Raw genomic sequence first — 20,998 nt, 5'->3', positions numbered from 1 at the left:
TTACTTCTGTCTCTGGAACCCACCAGCACTTGCCACAACAGGCATGAGCTAAAGGTGGCGCGAGAGGGGAGAGGGTGCGTTTAGACTTTGAATAAACCTTCCTCATCACCTCCAGAGGATTTCCACCCAACACCCCCAGCCACTGCGGAGAGGTTTCTGGCCTCACCCTGAAGGGCCTGGATTCCTCACCTACAAACAACCGCGATCACGGTTGCATAATTAGAATCGCAACTTGGCAAAGAGAAAGAAAAGTTGCCCTCTGCCAGAGCAAGACAACCAGCAGGCGGCAAGGTGGTTTTAATATAGAACATACAGATTTTAAAAACAGAGTGCCCTTTCTTTTTACATGGTGGATGCTATGTTCACGATGCGTATGTTATATAATCGTGACACTAGGAAATACAGCCCCACAGCACTCCTGGCTGCACACACAGCGGTCCTTTGCACCGGAAGGTGAGGGAGCAGGGGTGCCAAGGAGCTTCTCCTTGTCCGATGGCACCCTCTCCATCACCTCCCGAGTCCTACTGCTCCCGTTTTACCGATGAGGAAACTGAGGCAAGGTCAGGTGGCCTGTCAGAAACCTCACGGGGCTGGCAGAGGGATTCCATCACAACTGTGCCTGAGTCTGGACGTCCGGGGGACACGGGATCAGCGCACACCGCCCCACTCCACCCGGCTCCAGCACCCACCGCCCCGCCCCGCGTCCGCAGCCCCAGCCCCGCGAGTCCCTGCCCCGGAGGCGTTCCACCGCCCCCCAGGAAGCCCTGAGCCCCTGAAGGCGGCTGGGCAGTTCCTGGGGACCGGGCGGGTGGACCGCGCCAGCTAGGGAGACGCCGGCAGGACGAGGAGCGGCTCGGCCCGGGGTGGCCACACAGGCTGGGCTAACCCGAGGGGCCTGTTGGGGCAACCTCCCACTAGGGCCACACGGGCATCCCACAGTCCAGCTTCGCAGCTGCTGCCCTCCAGCTGGACACCTGGACTCGCCTGAGGTAAGGGGCAGGCCTGCACCCTCAGGATTTGTTCCCTCATCTGCCTGGGGGGCTAAACTCCAAGGGACCTGCGAACCACAGACGCAAAAGTGAAGCTGGGTTCCGAGAGAACAAGGCCATCTGTGAGCTGGAACTCTGGCTGGGGGAAGGAGACAGTGGGGATCCACAAGGACATGGGTTAGTTTGTTTGCAACCTGGCAAATCGTCCTGCAATTCAGCAATTCCAGTGACCCTTGCACTCAGCCTGCCCTCAGGGCAGTGGGGCTGTTCACCCTCAGAACAGAAGTCTCAGAAGTGCAGATGCAGGGCTGGGGACCGAGTGCACAGGCCTTCAGGAGCTCACCCTGCCCCTCCTGTGATCCAGGGCACTGGCATGGAGCCTGAGAACAGCCCCCTGACCACACACGTGCTCGATACTGCGTCAGGGCTCCCAGCCCGCGGCCTGCGCCTCCACTTGTCTCGGCTTGAGGACCTCAGCCAGCAGTGGACAGAACTGAAGAAAAGGTATGAGACAGGCCCTGGGGCTGGGTGGAAATCCAGAGCTCCTGCTCCCCCAGCACCAGCCCTTGCTGAGTCCCACCCAGCCAAGGAGTGCAGACACTAGGGGCTGGAAGACAGAGCTGACTGCTGCCCACTGGCACCCACCAGCCCCTCAGCCTTGGAGGCACACAGGTTCCCAGCCTGGACCCTCCCTACTGACTCTGAGCCTCAGTTCCTCATGTGGGAACAGGGCCATCCTAGCAGGTGTGAGTGTCCTGGGACTCAAGTTTGCTGAGGCCTGCTGGGGTGGGAGCAGTATGTCTCTCCACCAAGTCCATGGCCTGAGGTAGCATACCACTTACTTTCTGCTCTTTTTATTCTCCATACCTCCTCTGGACAGGAACCATAATACCCTTTTACAGATGGGAAGACAGAGGCAGGATGAGGTAAAAGGCTTCCAAGCTAGGCCTGTGATCCTCAGCCTGGACTACACACACACTCTGCTGGGTGGGGGCATGGGGGCTTCCAGTCCCAGGTGCTGCAAACCCAGTTTGGCAGAGTTGTGGCCCTGGAGCTGGCCCTGTGAGCAGGTTCATCCCCATGACCCTCCATCTTGAGGAAGGCAGGCATGTCTTGTGGCAGGATGGGGAGCCAGGGAAGGTAGACCCAAAGGTTCAGGGTCTAGGGTGTGGTTATTGCTTCCCTGCTAAGCTCTTCACAGAAGCTGGGCGTGAGGCACCCAGGCCCACTGAGTGAGCACAGTGCTGCCCTGGCCAGGAGCCACTGCAGGGTTAGAGGGAACCATGCACGCCATACATGCAGTTCCCTTCCCAAATGCTGTGGGACACTCTTTAGGTCCAGCTGGTATGAAGAATGTGGGGGCATTAGAGGTGATAAGGCAAAACTGCAGGCCTTCAAAACACTCCATGAGGGATCAGCCCACTCAACATGGACCTTCCATCCAGCTGGAAACAGGCCACCACATAGATGTATTGTTATTGACCCAGAAAGCCATGATCAGTAAATTATATTAAAAACACAGAAAACCTCATGAATCATAATCTATGGTGCATTTTTTAAAAAAACAAAACAAACAAAACTTGTAAACAAACATAAACATAGAAAAAAATCTAGAAAAATATGTCAAATACAAAGTGGTAGACTATGGAAGAATTTTTCCCTTTTTGCTTCTGTGTTGATTTTCTAAATAGGCAGTGTAGCAGTGTCCCTACAATTGCCCCACTACCTGCTCAGCCACGTCTGACCCGTGGGGGTCAGACCCAGGAAGGCCGAGGGAAGCTGGCTCTGCATCTGATCTCAGCAGCCCATCCTCTCCCCAGCTACACAGACCTGGACGGCCGCTGCCCTGGGCTCCTGAGGCCAGGCCAGATGAAGCCTGGCACCTATAAGCTGTCCTTCGAAACCCAGGGCTACTGGAAGGAGAGGGGGCAGGAGAGCTTCTATCCATACATAGAGGTGAGTGCCATGGGGGATGGAGAGGGTGGAGACCCTGACTCACTGACCTGCAGGCCAGGTCTTCGGCCAGGCCTCAAGGACAGACTGGTCCCACCTCTCTCAGGGAGGTGGCAGGCACCTGAGCTTGCCTGCTTTGACCTGGGGCGTCATGAGACTCCGTGTTGACATGCCCATCCGTGAGCTGTCCCAGTCAGGCTTGGGGGAGGCAGGCTGGGGGTGACTCATCTCCTCTTCATAGACAGGTTTTCATCTGCCCCACTCCAACTCCTGGCCTTCTCTGACTGCTCCCCCCTCTCTCCGATCATCTGGCCTTTGCCACATCCAGCATGCCCAGAGGAGGATTTCTGCCCATCCTCAGCCCTCAGGGAGGTTGCAGTCCACCACTGGGCTCCAGCTGACCCTGCCCCACCATTCGGGCTGCTTTCCCAGGGAGTCATGGGGTCAGGTGGCTCCCGGGTTGTGGTCCCTCACTGTCTTCTGGTGCTTTCTCTGCTTCTCTCAGGTTGTCTTCACCATCACAAAGGAGACCCAGAAGTTCCATGTGCCTCTGCTGCTGAGCCCGTGGTCCTACACCACCTACAGAGGGAGCTAGAGCCCAGCCTGGCTGGAGGAGCTATTTACCTATCCTTGCTCTGGCTAGGCTGCCTGCCCAGCCACACTCAGTGGTCACCCACTTCCTTGGGGAGGTTCTGGCCCCCCTCTGGAGTTTCTCAGTGGGCAGCTGTGACTTGGGTCAATAAAATCAGTGCTACATCTGCAGAGCTACTTCCAGTGGGCAGCTATGACTCACTCAGGTCTCTCATGACAGCGCTGCATCTGCAGAACTGCTCCCATCTTTGGGACAGGAGCAATTTATGGGTGGCTAGATCTCTGCCACCTTGGCCCCCAGGTGAACAAGGGGGCTGTCAGAGAAAGTGCTGCTGAAGTTGGAGGACTCAGGTGTGGTGTGGCACAAGCTGGACGTGCCCCAGGGAAGGAGATTCTCCTGCAGGTGGTTCTCCCCTACAGAGCCCAGCAAGAGAACACAAAGGAAATGTGGAAAAATTTTCATTCATTGATGATAATCTAAAATTTAAAAACTTACTGCCTGGAAAGAGGGAGTCACCTAGGGAGTGTCCCTAATCAGTTCTGTGGGCTGCAGCCCCAAGCATGTAGCTAGGTTGGGGTACCCACAAGTCCTGCAGGGCCCTGACCCAGCGTCTGCCCAATCACCGCTGTCTCCAGAGGCTTGAAGCCCACATCGTCCAGAGGGATTCCAAAGGCCAGCAGCTTTGCCTCGTATGTGCGCAGGAGGTCATTATGAGCCTGTGGGAACAAGGCAGTGTCAGGGAGGAACAAGGAGTTGGCCCACCCAGAGCTGAGCCCTACTCCATAGAGGGCAGGGCCAGCATGTTGTGAGGAGGGACAGAGCAAGCATCGGTCAGTGGTCACTTTAGGCCAGCCCCGTGCTAACACAGCTGCATGTGTTGACTGGGGCTTACCACACGAAGGTGTGCTGAGGCAAAGGGAGGCACTCAGGACAACTGTGGCCTGAGTGTGCCCCCCGGCTCCTCAGCAAGCATGTCTCAGCGAGGGCCACTGTTCCCTCCTACCCTTGTCAATGGCCTCTATTCCCTGCTCCCATGGGCACAGCACCCTGCATCTTCACCAGGGGCAGGGCCTGCCTGGAGAAGAGTCCTGGTCACCCCTGATCTGTCCCAAGAGACAAGGCCTGGGAGACAGTGCTGGTGGGCCTAACACAGCTACCATGCCAGAGGTCCCTGCTTCCAACTGTAGAAAATGCACATTTTTAGAAGGGTTCATATTTCACTGGGTGGTTGTAAAAGCTCAATGAATTGATGTGTGTGAAATGCTTCAGGCCTGGCCTGACTCCGCAAATGCTCAAAAGGGTAGCTGTCCTCAGTATGGCTCAAAAATGACTCCAGTGTGGGCAAAGACAGGCTCTAGAGAGAACTGGGGTGTAGACCCTTGAGGTTCACAGCAAATGGCCCTAGCTCTGCACAAATACCAGCATGTGCATAAAAAGCAGGCAAGGGGCTGGAAGGGTCAGGAAGCCAGGATCATGTGGGTGCCATGGAACCTGGGAACTGTGGGGGACAGTGCCTGCACCCAGGGGTCTTAAAGAAACAGGATGACAGAAACATCTGGACATGTCCCCAAACAACAGAACCAAGAAGTGATATCCATCCCTCAGAGTTAAGGGTGTAACTGAGTTGCACTGGTGGGGCAGCTGCTCTTGATGAATTCCTCTGCAGACAGAGCAGTCAGCTCAGTCCTAGGCAGGTACAGATGACCTCGTGCTGTGTCTGCCCCTCACATGGGGATGGTCCACCAGCCTCATCAAATGACATGTGAATGGGAAATGGATGGGTCCTCAGAGATGGTCAGCAGTCACACTGTCTACAGGCTGAAGCCAGATGCCAGGTCATAGCCAAGGGAGGAGGCAGGGAGGCAGGTGCATACCTTACAGACTCGGGCCAACTCATACTGCAGGTCCTTGATGGTACTATTCTTTGACTCCAGAACATCCTGAGGACAGAGGCAGAGGTGAATTTGGGACAGGTCTTTTGGCCAAGGTGAAGGAGGTGGATGATGGTCTGGGAGCTCCCTTGGGGGTCCCAAGAAGCTCAGGGAATAAAGTCCTGGCTCAATATATGTATGCATCTAGACAAGGGTATGTCGGCAGAAGAAGGTCCCCAAGGGTTGAGAGAAAACAGAATGGGAGGAAGGGGAGAACCGGAGTATGTCCCAGTGCCATCCACACCCCATGGAGAAACTGTCTTGATGGTAAGTAATAAACATGGGTTACCAGGGACAGCAAAGATCTTACTTTGCAACAGCCTGGCACTAAACAAAAAAACTTACACTTTTAAACTTCTTGAATCACGTGGCATTATTATCCAATTTTTAAACAGAAAGAGTAGCCTGTGTAACTTTCAAAACCTTAAGTGTTGAACCAAAAGTAATGGGCCCAGATCTGCAGGGCCCAAGCCCCTTGGGATGCTCCCACCTGAGGAGTGCTGTAAGGTGCCAGACTAAGAGCTGGACCTAGCCTGCCTCCAGAGAAGCTCCCCAAACCCTCTCTCGCCTCTCTTGAGAGAGATCCTATGGGCACTGCTGTCACTTCACTGCAAGGCTACTTGCCTATAAATTGGGATAAGAATAATCAGGGAAAACAAGAGCTAACCCACATTTAGTACCAACTGTAACCCACAGTTAGTTAGTATTCACCTGATTGTGGTGGACAGGACTGATTCTTTTTTTTTTTTTTTAAATAGTTTTTTTTTTAATATTGATTTTTCAGTTATCGGCAGACACAACATCTTTGTTTGTATGTGGTGCTGAGGATCGAACCCGGGCCACACGCATGCCAGGCGAGCGCGCTACCACTTGAGCCACATCCCCAGCCCCAGGACTGATTCTTATCATTGCCATCTCAGGCTTACCAGTCCACAGAGGTGGAACTGTCCCTCTTCCGTGACCAAACAGCAGGACTTCACTTCTCACACCTACCCATGTTGCAGGTGAGCCTCCAAACCCAGAGACAGGTTATCGCCAGTCCCAACATGGCCCCTCCCCTCCTGTGTTGCTACACCACCCCAGGCCCAAGATCCGGCCTATCCCAGTAACCTGGTCCCACAGGTACAACCAGGGCCCTGCTGCTCTCCTGTAAACACTCGGTCTCCCTGTCCAGAAACATAGCCTGTCACCTTGGACCCTCCCAGCCCCTCCGAAATCAGGGATAAGTCCTGTGGAGCTGGTCTTTAGTAGCTCTTGGATCTCAGTTCCTTGTCTTGCACTGACATTATCTGCTATCTCTGGCCATGCATTCCCCATGTGAGGCAGAGGGGGCTCTCTGTGATCAGGCCTCTGTGCCCAGAACAGAGTTGTGGTTCCTGACCAGCCCTACACTCCAGGGTACAGCTGACAGCCTGCAGTTGCCGTTAGTCCTGGGTTTCCAACAAACCCTGGGTTTTCTGGGTTTCCTGCTCCCTAGGCAGCTTGGGGTGCTCAGTGTGAGACCTAGTACTGCATGCAGCCTCAGGTCAGGATGTGGAGGGGGACGGGCAGTGAAGCAAATCAGGACGGAGTGTCATAAATAGAGATGAGGTACCTAGACACAAAGCTAATTCTTTGGGCCTAGAGTTTTAAACTGTGATGAGCCATCGTAGAAGAGCTGCCTGTAGTACAGGCGCATGGGTGCTGAGCATGGCTTTTCCACTCCCAGGCTGTCCCCAGGCTGACCCCAGGCCTGTCTCTGAGTCCACTGTCAAGTGACTGAGGGACTCAGTCCTGCAGATTCCCAGAGCAGCTTTTCTGTTTCTAGAATATCCTCAGTTCTACTTGGTGCATCATGATGAGCCACAGGAGAACTAGAATGGCAAGGCTCAGAAGTTATGAGGTGCTATGAGGTTAAGGAGGGTCAAGCAAGACCCAACAGCAACACAAGCAAAACCCCTCAAAGCAAACTGCAGGCCCATGCAGGCCTGAGGCACAGACGCCTGCAGGAAACCCGCCCCCCGTGGGTAATTGAGGTCGCCCCCTGGTTCAGGAGGCACAGCGCAGGACCAAAGGGTCCCACCACAGGAGACTAGGCTGCCCACTGTAGGTAAGAGTTGGGGCAGCCACCAGCCCTGCCCCCGGAGGCCTACCTCAAGTTTGCGGGACACGAGTGTCAATGCTGCAGGGTCCAGGTTGGAGGCCGCCAGCACCTCATTGAACTGCACCTCCCTCTTCTCCATGGCAGTATTCAGTGTCTGCAGCTTGCGTTCCAGCACCAGGTTCTTGAAGCCTATCTTCTGCTGCACCTCCTGGATGGCTGCAGTGAACTTCCGGTAGAGCTCATCCCGCTCTTGCTGTACCTGCAAGAAGGAGACTGGGGTGAGCGACAAAGTCCCCCACTGGGACATCTCACTGGGGAGAAGCCACCTCCTACCCTGCCCCTTTGTGGAGCACACTGTTACTACAAAAGGTCACTTACACTGGTGACCACACCTAGAATACATGGTCTATGTGCCATCCACTGCCTAAAACCCCATCTTCTGTGCAGAGTTAAAGGTATGCAACTATCTACACAGAGGAATGCAAGAGAGAAATAGCAGCATGAACCCCCTCAAGAAGCAATGGGGCTGGGCACAGTGGTGCACACCTGTAACCAGAGGCTGAGGCAGGAGGTTCACAAATTTGAGGCCAGCCTCAGCAGCTTAACAGGACTCTGTCTCAAAATATAAAAAGTGTTAGGGATGTGCCTCAGTGGTAGAGCACCCTGCGTTCAATCCCTAGGACTGCAAAAAAAAAAAAAAAAAAAAAAAAGGAGTCAAAAAGGGGAAGGAGGGGGAAGGGAGGAGAGGAAGGAGGAGGAGGCAGAAGCAGCAGCAGTAGTGGGGTGTGCTAAGAGCAGGAATAGCCCCACCCTGAAACCTGCTCCATGGGTGGGTCAGGCCCAGCTTTGCCTGAGTTAGGGCTGTGGGCTCAGAGGAGATGTACCCCTGATTGCCCCCATGTGACAGCCTGTCCATCTGCAAGCAGGCAATATTTGCGGGAGAGCCCTTGGAGTTTCCTACAGATTGACATATTGATTCCTTGCCATCAATATGTCCTACAAGGCAGGTCTAAAGCAAGCCTTGCAGCAGCAGTCTGTCAACCAATAAGTAAAAATGTCTCTTCTCCCCTACTTTTTCTTCTTTTTTTTTTTTTTTTTGGTACCAGGAATTGAACCTAAGGTTACTTAACCACTGAGCCACTGAGCCAGCACTTTTTTTTTTTTTTTTGGTATTTTTTAGTTATTAATGGACCTTCATTTTATTTATTTATTATTATGTGGTGCTGAGGATCGAACCCAGGGCCTCGCACATGCTAGGTGAGCGTTCTACTGCTAAGCCACAACCCCAGCCCCGGTAAACACTTGTTTAACCCCAATTCCCAGCGGCCACTACTGTGATCATTTGGTATGACTCCTTCCAGAATGTTCTCATCACTGTTAGTAAAGAAGGAGGATCATGCTACATCATTGCAACTTTCCACATAGCAGCATACCCTACAGCCTTCCAAGCAGAGAGTACTGTATCCTCCCCAACGACTGTGCCGAGTCCCACGGATCTGCCTATATTCAATTCCCTGTCAGCAAACCTGTGGATCATTAGTCTCTAGATTTTGCCAACAAATCTGAATTCCTGGTTCTCTGAGACACTGACTGGCACACATCATGAGCTATATTCATGTGCAAGATGCGGCAGAGAACAGGATGCAATCCAAACATATTTCTGCTCTGTACCTCCCATTAATGCTGGCCACCAAATTCACAGGAAGGAAGAAGGGAACAGCAGGACTCAGATAAGCCTAGGGGTCAAGGGACTGTCTGTGCAGGTCATTGGCTGCCAGTGGCAGAGCCCAGTGATCTACACCCTGTGAAACCCTCAGCACCTCTGAAGGTGAACAGACCTGCCACAGATGCGAGGCTCCTGAGAGGCCTGCTACGGGGAGATGGGGCCAATTCATTATTGGTCTGCATCTGTGAACTCTCTAGTGACTATGGCTCATGATGAAATGCTCAGCCACGTGAGCCATAGACACAGCATAAGGGTCCTGTGATGCAGGGTGATCCTTGGCCAGACCTTCAAACCACAGAGGCAGGAAGTAACATTGCAAGAGACATCAGACCTGCACTATCCATGAGAAGTGTCTGCCCAATCCTATCAGCAAAGGAGGAAGTTCATCAGCTCTAGAGTAGGCAGGAAGGAGCAGGAAGTGGCCCTCAGGCAGTGCTGTCAGGAGCATCACCCAGAGCAGCCCTCTTAGTGACTCATCAGCGTTCTAGCACAGACCCCTCTGACCCAGCACTCCACTGCAAGGACTGATCACACAGCGCAGAATGAAATGGAAAGGGTAATTGCAACAACAATGTAGTAAGAACAAAGGACTGAAAACAAAGAACAGCTCCTCAAGAGGAACTATAAACTAGCAGATGCAGCTGTCACAAAGAACAAGGCTGCTATGTGTGTGCAGCCTGGACAAACCGTGAGATTAAAATGCAGGTTGCTGTTGACATGCTCCCACTTTGTAAACCATGGTGCCACATCTATGCTAACGGATGCAGGAAGAAGCCTGGAAGGTGGCTCACAAAACCATCAGCTCTTATGGGGACAGCACTGAGCAGCTGGTTCACTTACCCTCAGGATCCCAGTATTTCTGAACAACGAGCGTGTAACAGGCTAATGCTCAGAAACACACTCATGCAGCGGGAAACAGCTGCTGCCTGAGCCAGTCCTCCTCTATGTACTGCAAAGTCAGCTTCTGAAGGGACCGGCAGGCACTCCCCTTGAGGCCCCAGGCCTTGTACAATGCCAGGATGGCTTTTTGTTTTTCTTTTTGTATTCTGTGGTGCTGGAGATGATTGAGCTACACCCCCAGCCCTTCTTATTTTTATTCTTACACAGTCTCACTAAGCTGCCCAGGGTAACCTGAACCTGTTTCAGCCGCCTCCAGAGTTGCAGACAAGTGACACACACCAACAGCACCACAGTCTTTTGACTCATAAAAGCTGAGTGGACTGAGAAGCAGGCGAGAGAATGTGCAGCTCCCAGCCCCAGAGACAGCCAGGGCCTCGAGCCTCACCAACCTTGATGAACCGCTGCTCCAGCACCTCGTGCTCCCACTGCAGGTCTCTCAGCTGTTTCTCAGTAGCCTTCAAGCGTGCTGTTGTGCTCTAGAGAGAGCACAGGGAGTGGGGACAGACAGCATTCAGATGCACAAGTATCCATGTACCACAAGCTTCTGGAAGACAGCAAGGCCAGAGATAATCTCCAGGAACAATTGGTGGAAAACTTCCAACAGCCGGGCCCCACCTAGGCTGGCTGGTAGGACAGTGGAAGACTAGGGCCTCATCTCCCTTAGCACCCTCAATGGAAGTAAAGAGTCCAGCCTCCCTTTCCCTTCCCGCCCTCAGGAGATGCCCCCAGATGTGCCCACTTTCCTGAGGCCAGGAACGCATGTGCCAAGGAGGGAGGAACTCAGCAGGGAACTCACCACCAGGATCTGCTTGTCCCTCTCATACTTCCCAAGCTTCCTCTGCATCTCGTTCATCTCCTCCCGTGCCTTTTGCAGAGGGTCTGCCAGACGCCTGTTCTGCATAGACACCTCTGCCATTTCCCTCTCCAGGTGTTCTTCCTTCTTCCGCATGTCCTCCATCTGCTCCTATGGGCTCAGGTGCAGGAGGAGCTCAGCCTGTGGAGCATAGACTGGGTGCTCTCCTGACCACACATGTCCTTCCAGCCTCACACACGCTGGGGACTTGGGCTTGCTTTGTGGACAAACTGTATTTTGCAAAGTCAAAACTTATTCTGAATTTTCTAGGAATGCAGCTTCCATGCAAAATGAGAGCCTGCACTTTGTTCAGGACTCCACCGGGGCTGCTCTTCACCATGGAAACCCTGCCACTGCCAGCATCTGAGGGACGATGACAATGGCCCACTCTGGCCACACTGCAGCCATGGCATGGTGCCTGGGTGTTGATGTGTCAGGATAGCCTGTTACTGCTTCACAGCAGTTAGGGAAACTGGAATTTTGTTTGTTTATTTGTGGTGCTAGCGATGGAACCCAGGGGTGCTCCACCACTGCGCTACATCCCCAGCTCTTTTTATTTTTTATTTTGATACAGGATCTTGCTAAATTGTCCAGGCTGGCCTGAAACTTGTGATCTTCCTGCCTCAGTCTCGCAAGTAGCTAGGATCATAGGCAGGCGCCACCACACCTGGCCTGCTTATTCTCAATTATGGGTGGAGATAAGTCACATTACTCACATATTTCAATTGAGGGTAGCAGAGGGGCTCTGTCCAGTGCATTTACAGAAAGGGGTGTTGGGTCCAGGGGACTGTGAGAGCTGGAGCCTGCAGCCCACAGCAAGGACCGGCAAAGGGTGCCGACGGGCCCAACCCAGGTGAGCACCTTGAGGGCGCTGATGAGGGCCAGGTTGTTGAGCGTGATGTCGTTGTAGTAGTTCTTGACGTCAGCGAAGGCCTCCTCATGACGCCGCATCAGCGTGTGGATCTGGCCGTTCTTCCTCTCCTCCACCTCGTGGATCTCAGTCTTTCTGCGCAGGTCAAGCTCATCCCTTAGCACCTTCATCTTTTTATCATACTTGGCCTCGATTTCTGAAAGGAAGCAGCACATACAGCAGCTTAACAAAGGAAAAACAAGTGCCATGTGGCTACAAGAATAGATGAAACCTGAAAACAGGGCCCAGAACTGCCATGATGGTCACAACAACGGTTGTGCAAACAAGCTCTGCCAAAGGACAGGAAAGGCTTAGGTGAGCTTTTCCTGCTGAGGCTCCAGGGGACACACTCAGCGCAAGGGCCACTGTTGGCCCTCCTTTTCCGGTGACAGGCACATCAGTGCCTGCACTGGGCTCCCAACACTGTCAGCTGACCCCAATGGCATTCAGCACCTAGCTACAGACTGCAGGGCTTACTCAGGCAACTTCATGGACTTCTGAAATCTGAGGCTTCTCGGCCAGAAGCCTATTTGAAAAATGCTGCCCACAGACTGAACAACTCACGCCTGCTGTTAACTACTGATTTGAGACAGGAGTGGGGAAGTGTGAGGTCTTCACAGCCTCCCAAACTCACACAGAAATAGTTGTTCTGGGACTCTGAGTGGGTCCATTCTCTCCCTGTGTGGGGGGCTATTTTAATCTGCTTATCAGGCTCTGAATTAACAAGCTCTGGAGGCAAATTACTTTCTGATGAAGGTAGGTCTCTGACACCATCTTACCAATGTGCATCTTAGGAACTGACCTCGAACTTGCCTCTCAAAGTCATTCCGCATCTTGGTGATCTCCTCGGCATGTTTCTGCCAGGTGAAGAATAACAAGTTACTAGACAGTGAAGCAGACAGGCGTGCGCACCCTTCAGGCCAACCCTGTTCCTCCCCCCTAAGAAAAGTTGAGCTCAGTAAACCCCATGCTGCTCATGCTACTGGCTGCTGGGCTCCCCTCCCCTCTAAGTTCATGGAACCTGCCCAGAATAACATGTTTTGGTCACCTCCACATTTCATAAGTCTCCTCCCTGAGCAAGATCACCTCTGAGCCTGGAAGATATAACAGATCTGAGTACTGGACAGCTTGGTTTCCTCATGGTGCCTTCCCATAGGCTGGAGAACAGCCACTTCTACACAGAGCTACAGCTCTTTCCAGGAGCCTCAAATAGCTCCTGCAAACCCACCTCACTGTTGCTCAGAGCAACATTCAAAAATTATTTTCATAAACAATTATTATGCCAGGCACAGAGGCACACACCTATAATCCCAGTGACTCAGGAGGTTGAGGTAGGACAATCACAAGTTCAAGGCTATCCTGAGCAACTTAGTGAGACCCTGTCTTGAAAGAAAAAAATCTTTAAAAAGGTCTGGGATGTAGTTCAATGGTACAGCATCCCTGGATTCAATTACTAGTATTGAAATAAATAAATATTCTAAAGCATCTTTTTTTTTTTTTTTTAAAGAGAGAGAGAGAGAGAGAGAGAGGAGAGAGAGAGAGAGAATTTTTAATATTTACTTTTTTTTTAGTTTTCGGCGGACACAACATCTTTGCTGGTATATGGTGCTGAGGATGGAACCCGGGCCGCACGCATGCCAGGCGAGCGCACTACCGCTTGAGCCACATCCCCAGCCCATAAATAAATATTCTTTAAAAACAATTTATTATATAGTACAATTTTTAATTACAAACTTAAATTATTTTTAAGGCAGTATTTTTACATGAAGGAGCATTCTGAACACCTAACACATACCCACACTTCAGGTTAAGCACACAGCCTCATACCACTGACTTGATCTGAAACCAGCCACTCTGTGGTTCTCAGGAAAGACCATGCAATTCTGGAGGCCCTCAGCACCCCCGTGCTTTGCTGCAGTCTGCAGTGTCACTGAGGTACACCCTACAGTTGAAGCTGGGCTGCTCCCAGCATGAGGCAGATGTGTTAGAAGGCCTCTCTACCCAGCATACAGAAGCACCTCTGAAAACTAAAGTCAGACACACCCTTCCTCTCCCCAGTTCTCAGAGGGCTCCCTACTGACCTGTACCAAAGCCCCATCCTCCCAGGGCTTTCCAGGCTAACAAGCTCGGGTCATCCCTCCAGCCTTTCTGCTCCGTGCTCCTCTAGTCTCTGGGTCTTCCACTGGCCCATCCCTTCTCTAGGATGGAATTCCCCAGCCCAGACATCTAACTCCTTCCAGCCTTTACCCAAATGTTACCTTCTCAATGAGGTAATGCTAGAACTCTTATAAAAACTGCAGCCTCCCTGCAACTCTAGCTCCCTGCACTCACCCCACTTTGCTCTTCCTGTAATGCTCACCCCTAACAGCTTTGCTGTATGCACTTGGCACATTTGTTTTGTCTTCTCTCCTATGTGTTGACTCTCTCTTTCCTGAACATTTAGCCCCACTTGGGAAGGCATTCCGACAGAGATCATGATCAGGGCCTGACACCTAATGGACACTCAGCAAATGAATTTCAGTCTCTACCTGGAAACCCCAAGAGGCAAAGGCCAGCAGTTACTGAAGAGCTGCTGCCCAGGATACCTTACATGTTGATTTTTCTTTTCTTTTCTTTTCTTTTTTTTTTTCGCAGACTGGAGATTGCAACCAGGAATGCTCTAACACTAATGTACATCTCCAGTCCTTTTTATTTATTTGTTTACTTTTATTTTGAGGGTCTCACTAAGTTGCCCAGATTGGCCTTGAACTTGAGACCCTCCTGCCTCAGTCTCCCCAGTCACTGGATCACAGGCATGTAAGGGTTGGTTCTCTAAAGCATCCAGCACTGTTCCCTGTGTGGCAGAGATTAGCAGTATTAGGGTTAGATCCTGAGCTGGATTTTCCTTTGGAGAAGACACCCTGTTGACTGGGCTTAAGACAGCAATCTGCACTCAGCCCTGAAATATGGTTTGTTGGGCTGCATTCTTTTTTTTTTTTTTTTTAAGTATTTCCACAACTGAAAAGATGTGGGAGTTTTTATACAAAAACCTAAACTCCCAGTTGTTGAAAGATGAGGGGTTCAGGAAGCCCTAGGCTCATTAATCCCATAGTCTGTCACTCTGGTGCTCACTCCTCATACCTACCAGCCTCAGGTTCTTCACCACCACCTCATTGGCCAGTTCCTGCTCCTTCAACTCCACCTTCAGTGTCCTCATGTCCTTGCGCAGAGCGCCCTCTTGCGAGCGGTGCTCCTTCTGAGCCAGCTTCACGACCACAGTGCCCTCAGCTTGCGTCTCTGTCAGGGTGTTCTGGTGCTCATACAGCAGGTGCTTCACCTTCTGCTTGTACACCTAAGGGATGGGGATGCCATCTGCTCACTCGTGCTCTGAGGCAGAGAACAGGACACCACCACAGCCAGTGGGTGAGATCCTGCCCAGCTCACAGGGGGCTGAGAGGGAACACCAACTGCAAGGAGGTCGACCTTCCCCAGAGCCTGTGCTCCTTCCACATTAGGGAGGCTGGGATTCACACACAGGCTCTGCAGAGCCTCTCCTGCCACTGGAGGATGAAGCTTCTTTCCCTTCAGGTGAAGCTCTTTTAGGAAAAAACACCTTCAGGTTTCCAGTGTAAAAAAGTTAGATCCCAAAGCCCAGGGAAAAGGTCCCCACCCCACCACCTGGCTCAGCTGCTCTTTTGCTGCAGGTGAGTCCCATGGGCCCAGGCAGGCCAGCCTCACTCACCTTGATCTCCACCTGGTGCCTCTCCTCAGCTTCCTCCATCTCCCGGTCTTTGTTTCGAAGCTCAGCCTTCTTCTCCTCCAGTTGCCTCCGTGTGATCTCCCAGAATGTGTGGATCTTATCGCGCTCCAGCTGGAAGTAGTTGCGCTCTTCCCGCTCGCGGTCCAGCTCCTCACGGATACGGCTGACATGCTCTTCCACCTGACCAGGCACACACCCACAGCAGAGGCAGGTGGATGAAGAAGGGCAAGGAAGAAAGAGGGAGGGGCCGCTGACCAAAATAATAAGCACGAACTGTAAAAGGTAGACCATGATGTTAGGGGCTATCAGGACAGGGTACATCCGGATATGGCAAAAGTCTCTCAAATCTGGTCAGTCTTCACAGAATGATTCTATCTTTACAGCAGTTCCCGGGAATTTATACTAAAGAAATTTCTGAAAAGAAACAAAAGCTTTTTGCTCAAAGATATTAGCCTTGCCATTATTAGAACTACAAAAATATTAAAAAGAAAATGAGATAGGACAATTTTACACAGAAAAATAATTGGAAAATTAGAGTAAATCAAGTAGAAGAAATCTCATATGGCAAAAAATACATATGAAAATAATATCGCAGCATGTAAACATGTCTAGAAAATAAAAAAACTTCACCGTTAAAGATACAGTGTTAAGCAGAAATACACAAAACCAGTAGATTTCTAACACTCAACAGGTTTTGGCCCAGAGCCAATCACAAATCAGCAAATAGGTTAAGGAGAAAAGCAGGTCAGGCTTACAGCTTTCTTGGGACCTCATTTCTCTTGAGAACTGGTTATCTTTGAGCACAACCCCAGGCTACTTATTGTACATTTTTTTCTGTCCCAAAACACAGGGAAAGCACATTTCTTACTTCAAGAGAGCCAACCAGGGGCCTCTGAGGTGAAGACACTGGGAAGGAGTTTGGGACCCACGAGGAAGTATGGCATCACAGATTCTGACTACTGCCTCAGCAAAAAACAAATGTCTTCCACCACAGACCATCAGTGTCACTCAAACAGCCGAAACCAATCTGCTCTGTTGGGCTCACATGGTGCTAGATTTTGCCATCACTCAATATTTAGATTTCTTGTAAATATCCAATTTCAAGCTTCTCTTGAAAAATCAGAAAACAAAGAGCAAGGAAGTCTAATGCCTCAAGGAAACCACCCAGTGAAGTGACTGCGGATGTTCTCTGCCAGGGGAGGGCACAATTCTCCAGATCACCCCAGTCTCTACCCTCCTGCTTGACCCTGCAGGCTTCTGTGCTCAAGTGTTCAGTATACATGGCCAGCCCGCTCTCTGCAGACCATCCAGTTAGGACCAGTGCTACATCAAAGTTCCACTTCTACAAGAAACAACTTATACATTGGGGCAATACAACATTCAATCCACTCTCCACCCATCACCCCACTGATCCTTCCAAAACACAACTTGATCCCACCACACCTCTGCTTAAACTGCCAATGGTTTCCTTGCACTTAAAATACAGCACATATCACCACTTCAGCTCACATGACTCTTTATCTTTCAATCTTAAAACTATCATAAGAAAGTAAGGAGCTGGGGATGTGGCTCAAGCGGTAGCGCGCAGCCCAGGTTCGATCCTCAGCACCATATCCAAACAAAGATGTTGTGTCCACCGAAAAAACTAAAAAATAAATATTAAAAAAAAAAAAAGAAAGTAAGGTTTATTAATACTATCACACAGGTCCCCTGTCATATGCTCACAGGGCCATGATCCATCAACACAAGAGGCCACAGGTCCACCATGCTTGCCTCATGCTATAGTTGTCAGGAGCCTTTTTAATGAAATTGTCATCACATAATTAAGTTCACTAGCCCTTTACATCAAAATAAACAAGTAACTTAAAATGATTACTACATGTATGATTAACTCAAAATGAACTCAACTCTTATATACAACTATAATGTACCAATAAAAGAAAAAATAATAATTACTACAAAGAAACTATAAAGACTTCACTCCCTCTCCAAACTAAGCACAGACAATATCAAAGAGTAAGCCCTGACACTGTTACTCCTTATTAGAATGTTTGTCAAAAACGACGAATAAGGGGCTGGGGATGTGGCTCAAGCGGTAGTGTGCTCGCCTGGCATGTGCGGGGTGCTGGGTTCAATCCTCAGCACCACATACAAATAAAATAAAGATGTTGTGTCCGCCGAAAACTAAAAAATAAACATTAAAAAATTCTCTCTCTCTCTCTAAAAAAAAAAAGACGAATAATTAATAAGATTGAGAAAATGTGATTTTAGGTAAATCATGTTCCTTTCAAAAACTTTCTTTCTGCTATGATGCTTAATGGTAAATAAAGGAGAATAGCATACATGTGTATACTAATAGCCCTATGAACATCAGATGCATAAGAGGGCAAGATTGATAGATAACAGAGTTAAAAGTTATTATTTCAGAAAAATATTTTCTTCCAAATTCCAACCACTCTATTAGAAAGTTCCTTAATGTGGCTATATTTCACTGTTTTAAAATATATAATGCACCTGCAACTGCAGAGTTGATGGGAATCATGGACAGAAATGGAAGCTCCAGATTGAGGGGAGATGACTGAATCGGGTAGTGATGAAATGCACACCAAGGTACCTGGAGCGGTATCCACCCCAGCCAGGACTGGACAGCCCAGGCCTGCTCACCTGCTCCTTGGTCATGTCCTCCGGAGCCAGCCCATCGACAATCGGAGTGCCTTTGGCTTTGCCTTTCCTCCCTTTCTTCTTGGGCGCCTTTGGTTGAAGAGACAATTGGGTAAGTAAAGGACACTCTAATGGCTTTCCCTTTTTGGCTGGCTCTGATTTGCTCCCATGGGGCATTTTAGGAGAAAGTGAATATCTGTTTGGAACTTCTACCCCTAAGGCTCATTCTAACCCCCCTCTCCCCCGCCACAAGAGCACTCAACTGGAACACATCACTCTGCACTGGGTTTTCCCACCATTAACCACACACAACCCTGTCAACACATTTGGATAAGCACAAAGGAGACATCTCCCTTTCCAGAAAAATTCATTTTCTCTTTATAAAAGGAATGGAGGAATCTGTTCCAAATCCATTCACTCCATGGTATATGGCAGATTTCACTGATGAGAATGGAAAATTTACTTAAGAGTCAGAAAGGAAGCCCACAATACCACTCTGCCAAAGGTTACCATGTTGCCTAAATGCTTGGTAACCACCCCTTAAAAAAACTGTTAAATAAATGTAGGGAGAAAATGACTCCATACAAATAACTAATCCTGAAAATATAAGGATTTTTTTCTTCAAAATATAAAACTCCTTCAAGGAACACTGACCAAGAACTATTGATCAAAAGGTTTCCACTATGGATGATCTGTAAATGGGGTCAGCAGAAGGACTGGTCATGGGGTCATGTTTCATTTTAACAGCTTTTACAAGGCTGAGAGAGGTAGCTTCTACCCCCATTCATTTCATGCATGCGTTCAAACAGATACAATTTTCCAAGCCCTATCCTCTGCCAAGTCTCTCCTGTTTGTGCTTTCACGTTATGATAATCAGTTTTACATAAAAATCTTAGAAAACAATTGGAAAAAAGAGCCAGATGAAGTGGTGCAGGTGCCTGTTGTCCCAGCAACTTGGGAGGCAAGGCAGGCAGAACACTCAACATAGCAAGACCTTGTCTCTTAAAAAAAAAATCACCAATATTCCCACAACCTCATGATAAGTACTTTGGTCCCCCTTCCCAGTTGGTTTTCAAATGATGCACGCAGAAACCTTAACTCCTAAGGTACTCCTCTCTACTCTAGGAATGGCACCGCCCTGGAAGGTCATAAGCCTTGGAGGCAGATTCAGCACCAGTTAGCATTTGGGATGTTCACAGTCAGCTGAAGGGGCTTAGTGGGGCTCCTGGAGCTCTCCCACGGTGAGGCATCCTCCCAACCAGCTGATACCCACGCTGCTGCCAAAAACTCGGTTACTGACGACTCCTAAATTACAAAGGAGCGGGTCTGGTTCCATGAGATAAGAAGGGAGAGAGCCCTGATGAAGCAGCGAGGTCCCGCATGGCTTCTCCTACTAGGGGCCTGGCTCCGACCAGGCTCTCCAAGGGAACAGATTCTGAACCCCGAGCTGATGCCCTGGCACTCCTGGGCACCGGCCTTCTATCAGGGCGTGCTGGAGGAGAGGAGCCTCCAGGTGGGGGACGGTCCTAAGGTACCCCTGTCCCCGGCTCTCCTCCATGGGGCCTCTGCGTGCCCCAGAACTCCTAGGAAGTGAAACCACGGGATCCGAGGATCGGAGACACCCAGGTTCGGTCTTCTGGACGCACCGCGCACCGCGCCCGAGGTCTCGGCAGTTCTAAGCCCACCAGGGAGCACGGCATCCCGAAGAACCCAAGCCTCTCAGCTCCGAGGGCGCAGACCCCCGCACCCCGGGCTTTCCCCGGAACCCCACGAGGGCATCCAGTCCTCGATCCCAGGAACAGCCCGTCCCGGGGTCTCTGAGCGCAGGCCCGCCCGCCCTCCCAACCGAGGCCCAGGACCCCGCCAGCCTCACCATGGCGCCGGCTGACCAGAGCCACCGCGACCCGCCGCCCAGCGCTCCTGCCCCGCCGAGGCTGCGCCGTCTCCCGGCAACCGTGCGAGATCCCGCACGAAATCTCGGAGACTCTCGCGAGACTATGCCGGCAGCCCGGCGGGAGTGCGTCCCTAGCAACGCGCTGGGGAAGGTTCCAGGTTGCCGGAGTGGCGGAAATTGGCTGGTTGCTGGGCGTCCCCGAGACACCTGACTACCTGACGCCCCTGAACTAGCGCCTGTCGTCGATCGCTGGTCCCCGCCACTAAACTCGAGCTCCATGAGGAGGGAGAACTGTGTCTTTCGTTCCGTACTACAGCGCCTACATGGCAAGTGCTCCATGAAGATGAGCTGGGGAATGGGCGAATGGCTGAAGGAAGGATCAGTCGTCCTCCCAAGGCTCGGAGACAGTACCCAAACTGGAAAGTCTGCTCCTGGGACTCACCTCGCCCGGCAGGAAGAGCCCTCCCACCTGCTGCCCTAGAGAGGCTTGAATATGCGCGGCAGGTTTCCAGAAACCTTCAGTGGGGAGCAGAAACACCAAAGAAAATTAAGTTCAAGTTGAGCTCCAAAGTTTTGAAAACAAGTGACCCCTCTCTCTCTAATTATCATTTTTAAACCACCTCTGCCTAAAGAGGCAGCCTCGGTGGTCCTGTCACTGTTCTCTCCCAAACAAGCACTGCAGAAAAGGAGGCAGTCGGTTTCCTTTTCTAACCGCTTGCTCTGAATACTGCTAAGCATTTTATAATTTCCAAAGCAAATTTCCAGTC

The 20,998-nt window shown here is 50.9% G+C and overlaps 2 protein-coding genes across 5 annotated transcripts; one reads left to right on the top strand and one right to left on the bottom strand.

Moving 5' to 3' along the window:
* Positions 1 to 452: 452 nt before the first annotated feature.
* LOC124086459 (5-hydroxyisourate hydrolase) lies at positions 453 to 3,710 on the top strand. 2 transcript variants are annotated; one of them, XM_058575837.1, is made up of 4 exons: positions 453 to 989; positions 1,354 to 1,493; positions 2,681 to 2,945; positions 3,448 to 3,710. In XM_058575837.1, exons 2-4 carry the CDS (start codon positions 1,363 to 1,365, stop codon positions 3,535 to 3,537), a joined length of 486 nt encoding a protein of 161 aa, XP_058431820.1. In that variant the 5' UTR covers positions 453 to 989; positions 1,354 to 1,362; the 3' UTR covers positions 3,538 to 3,710. The 2 variants fall into 2 exon arrangements, with proteins under 2 accessions (XP_058431820.1, XP_046290641.1); XM_046434685.2 differs by lacking the exon at positions 453 to 989 and having other exon boundaries at positions 1,246 to 1,493; positions 2,810 to 2,945.
* Positions 3,711 to 3,979: 269 nt separating this feature from the next.
* Gas8 (growth arrest specific 8) lies at positions 3,980 to 20,293 on the bottom strand. Of its 3 annotated transcripts, none has more exons than XM_046434681.1 (11): positions 20,211 to 20,293; positions 18,341 to 18,427; positions 15,659 to 15,949; positions 15,062 to 15,268; positions 12,740 to 12,794; positions 11,889 to 12,094; positions 10,971 to 11,138; positions 10,564 to 10,650; positions 7,598 to 7,807; positions 5,409 to 5,474; positions 3,980 to 4,250 (listed from the first exon to the last, which is right to left on the bottom strand). In XM_046434681.1, exons 1-11 carry the CDS (start codon positions 20,211 to 20,213, stop codon positions 4,101 to 4,103), a joined length of 1,530 nt encoding a protein of 509 aa, XP_046290637.1. In that variant the 5' UTR covers positions 20,214 to 20,293; the 3' UTR covers positions 3,980 to 4,100. The 3 variants fall into 3 exon arrangements, with proteins under 3 accessions (XP_046290637.1, XP_046290640.1, XP_046290638.1); XM_046434684.1 differs by having other exon boundaries at positions 15,659 to 15,856; XM_046434682.2 differs by having other exon boundaries at positions 15,659 to 16,090; positions 20,211 to 20,231.
* Positions 20,294 to 20,998: the final 705 nt, after the last annotated feature.

The sequence above is a fragment of the Marmota monax genome, unplaced genomic scaffold (assembly GCF_021218885.2).
Source record: "Marmota monax isolate L192 unplaced genomic scaffold, Marmota_monax_Labrador192_F-V1.1 WCK01_AAM20220418_F8-fsc00024, whole genome shotgun sequence".
Classification (NCBI taxonomy): domain Eukaryota; kingdom Metazoa; phylum Chordata; class Mammalia; order Rodentia; family Sciuridae; genus Marmota; species Marmota monax.
This window is presented reverse-complemented; position numbering and strand designations above follow the sequence as displayed.

Excerpts from the sequence above, each read along its gene's own strand:
- LOC124086459 (XM_058575837.1), top strand. The coding sequence starts at position 1,363 with ATGGAGCCTGAGAACAGCCCCCTGACCACACACGTGCTCGATACTGCG. Across the intron at positions 1,494-2,680 it reads TGGACAGAACTGAAGAAAAG|GCAGTGTAGCAGTGTCCCTA; the intron begins GTATGAGACAGG and ends TTTTCTAAATAG. Across the intron at positions 2,946-3,447 it reads GCTTCTATCCATACATAGAG|GTTGTCTTCACCATCACAAA; the intron begins GTGAGTGCCATG and ends TGCTTCTCTCAG.
- Gas8 (XM_046434681.1), bottom strand. Across the intron at positions 7,808-10,563 it reads TGGAGCAGCGGTTCATCAAG|GTACAGCAAGAGCGGGATGA; the intron begins GTTGGTGAGGCT and ends TCCTTCTTGCAG. Across the intron at positions 5,475-7,597 it reads TCGTGTCCCGCAAACTTGAG|GATGTTCTGGAGTCAAAGAA; the intron begins GTAGGCCTCCGG and ends CTCTGTCCTCAG.